The following is a 3,484-nucleotide window of genomic DNA, read 5'->3' on the forward strand; positions in this document are numbered from 1 at the left end:
ACCCTAGCCCTATTACGCCTGAAAAGGGGTGAATCCAGTCCACAACAGTAGGAAGAACAGACAATGGATGTACTAACCGTAGGAAGGAGGTCCCTCTCGCCTGGACGTCGACGACGCGGGCCATCCATCGCCGCGGCCGCCGTGCCGTGCCGCACCAGCTTCGCCACCGCCTTGGAATGATCGGGAGAAGAGGAGAGGGTCCGGCGACTCAGACCGAAGGAGCAGGGGATTAAGAGTACCTACGTGCAAAAGTGAACACGCTCTCTGTTCCCGTTGTTACATGGGCTTTTTTGCGACATTAAACTACGCTGCAGGGGTTCCTCGTAAAAGAATCAGCACGGCATCCTCATGGCGTGCCCCCATCCACTGACATGTGGGCCTGCGACACTCTGACATGCCACGGGTGTGCTGCATACGGCTGAATACGCGAGAAGGCATTGTATTTGAACGGAGGGACAAGTTACGTCACCGATTTTGCGTATTTCGCAAGTTTAGAAATCAAACTGAACGCGTCGGACAAGTTAAGGCACTCATGGTGTATTTTACTCTTTTTGAAACATTTGGAGTATTTCGAGTTAGAAACTTCAAAAGCATTCAAATGGAGCTGCTTTGATGTTTCTGCTTATTAGAATGAGCAATAAATATCTTTCAATCAACTCACCAGTCTCTGGCCCTCAGCATCCCACATGTCGGACGTCGTCGATCCCCTCGACTCCCTCCCCTCGGCGATCCTTGCCGACATCCTCGGCCGCGTCGCCGACGCCGGGGACATCGCGGCTTCCCGCCTCGCCTCGCGCGCGCTCCTAGCCGCCTCCTACCACTGCCCCCGCGTCCGCCTCAGCGCGGCCGCCCGCGCGCGCCGCCTCCGCGCCCGCGGAGGCGGGGACGGGGCGACCGCCTTCCGCGCGGCCGCCGCGAACGTCGCATCGCTCCTCGGGCCGCACCTCCGCTCCCTCGCGCTCGACGCGTCCCAGGGACACGGTTGCCCCGATCAAGCGATTTGGGAGAAGCACGCCGAGTTCGACGAGGCCAACGACCTGCACCTCACCAGCGGCGAGTCCGTGGCGGCGTGGGCGGCCACTGCCGCTGGCCCCGCCCTCCGGGAGGTGGACATCGCCGACTTCTGGCCGCAGTCGTGCTGGCGGAAGGCGGATGCGCTCCCCGTCATCTCCCGTTTATGTCAGTCTCTCCCTCTTATATCTCAAAATTAGAAGTACATTTCGGTTGCAAATCGAAATTCGAGCTAAATTAACCTTGTTTATATGTTGAATGATACGCTGAATTGCTCTAGAAACTGGTTTCTAAGAAGTTAGAAATTTGAGCGAGAACATGTTGAAGAATTGATTTGCTTGATTGGTACAAACTCAGTTTCTGGCTCATATGTGTAGCTATTGCCTATTGGTGTTGTGTAGAATAATGCGGCCTCTGGGAACAGAAGAATTTTAGGCTTTTATAGTGCATATAAGCAGCACGGTGAAAAACTAGATCAAATGGTTTAGAAATAAGGAGATTTGATGGAATCACCTCTCTTTTGCAATATGCAGGCGATAAGTTTATATTTAAGGCTGTTGAAGTGTTGATCATTGATTTGAGTCTTGTGGGCTGTTAGTTTTCAGTTAAGGACATTGCTTGATTTTAATGTGACACTGAATTAGTAGATAACATTGGCAGGAATTTAGCTTATTCACATCTATTCCCAGTTCTAACCAGAAAGTAGAACTTGTTTGGTTCGTAGCTGTATGGGAATTCCACTAACTAAGCAAATGTTGCTTGTTTCAGTATCTAGTAAGTGACGATGTAATCTGTTTCATTCTACATATTTAACTGGTTAACTTGACACCGCATGCATCTCAGACTAAATTTTGGCCATGCAGGTCATAATGTTTCAACACTGAGGCTGAGAAAGGCATGGCTATCTGTTGATGGGCTGAGGATAATGCCAAATCTGACTCATCTGGCACTTGAGTCCATTAGATTAGATGACGAGAACCTCAGCACATTGAATGGGTGCTTCCCTTGCCTTCATACTCTCAATCTTATTGGAGTTGGGGGACTCAAGAACCCCAAGATTCACCTTCCTCAGCTGAAGTATTGCCACTGGGAGGTATCCAATGTTCCACGGTCCTTAGCTATCCATGCCCCTAACTTGGTTTATCTTGAGTTGAAGTGCGTTCAGCCAGAAATCCTCATTCTAGATACTCCATCCGTGTCCACTCTGAAACTCACCATAGATAAACTTGGTCCTACCGTTCAAGTCGATGGCCTTGTGAATCTGGAAAACCTTCGGATAGAGTCATCGGATCTAAATTCCCTCTTGAGACTGTTTTCAGATAGTCGAGATGTCAGGACACTAGATCTTGAGCTACCTGCTTCTGCAGGTCGCAATGAACTTTACGAAGCAGTGGAGCCAGAGCTGTTTTCAAGAGCCATCGAAGTGAAGCTGTCGCCAAGGTTTTCATATGAACTGATGAGGCGCATTGTGTTCTCGATGACTAGTTATGACTGCAGGAGCTGTCTGACGAAGCTTTTAGTTCATATGCCGCCATCTATCCTTACTGCCTGCCCATTCATACCCTTGGTCAACAACTGTGCGCCGTCGTGCGAGGTGACTGTTCTTTTCCATGCTGATTCCAGCGATGCTACTCGCGAAGCTGCCACGTCATCTTGGCCGCTGGGTTTCACAGACATCACTTGGCAATGGGGTACTTGGCAGTAATCCTGTATAGATTCTTCGTTTGAAGATGATCGAGAGTCACGTAACTAGAAGTACCTGTGACACATTTGTTAACGCAACAGGGTATTGAACAGTGTCTGAAACTGGGATTGGTCATGGCACATTTGTTGATGGCCTAAAAATTGCCTAATGTGGGCTTATGTATGTATGATAGAAACCATGGATATGCTTATGTACAGGGACTGTTTGGCACCACTGTGTACAGAACTACAGATGTTCCAAGATAAGGGACTATATATAGTTTCTGCGTGCTTGCTTATGGAACGGAAACAAAAATGATCAGTAATTATGCTTGTCCTAACAAATCAATAGCATACATATTTGCAATTTGTCCCTAAATCAGCTGCTACTGTGCGAGGCTAAGGTATGCTACTACTGTTACTTCCCAAATTCCATAGCAGGCTCTGGTGTGCCGGTTTTCTCACAGCCAGAGGTGGAGGCCAGTTAGAAAACAAATTCCTGATTGTTACTAGTAGTTACTTCTTGATATCAAGCAATATAGTTGAAGATGCTTGACGTGATTCCTGCTGGTTCTTTTCTGAATTGTTTTGTAGGCAAGTGTAACCCATGTATGCAAAGGATATACTCCCTCCGTCGGAAATTACTTGTCACACAAATAGATAAAAATGAATGTATCTAGAACTAAAATACATGTAGATACGTACATTCCTATGACAAGTATTTTCGGACGGAGGGAGTATATATTTGGTCCATGTTCCATCTATCCCTACCAAATGAAATGTGGGTTAG

The 3,484-nt window shown here is 47.9% G+C and overlaps 1 protein-coding gene across 1 annotated transcript; it reads left to right on the top strand.

Moving 5' to 3' along the window:
- Window positions 1–673: 673 nt before the first annotated feature.
- LOC123442896 (F-box/LRR-repeat protein At4g29420-like) lies at window positions 674–2,993 on the top strand. Its single transcript, XM_045119076.1, has 2 exons — window positions 674–1,179; window positions 1,875–2,993. The coding sequence occupies exons 1-2, from the start codon at window positions 687–689 to the stop codon at window positions 2,714–2,716; spliced, it is 1,335 nt and encodes a 444-aa protein (XP_044975011.1). The 5' UTR covers window positions 674–686; the 3' UTR covers window positions 2,717–2,993.
- Window positions 2,994–3,484: the final 491 nt, after the last annotated feature.

This window comes from Hordeum vulgare, chromosome 3H (genome assembly GCF_904849725.1).
Source record: "Hordeum vulgare subsp. vulgare chromosome 3H, MorexV3_pseudomolecules_assembly, whole genome shotgun sequence".
Classification (NCBI taxonomy): Eukaryota; Viridiplantae; Streptophyta; class Magnoliopsida; order Poales; family Poaceae; genus Hordeum; species Hordeum vulgare.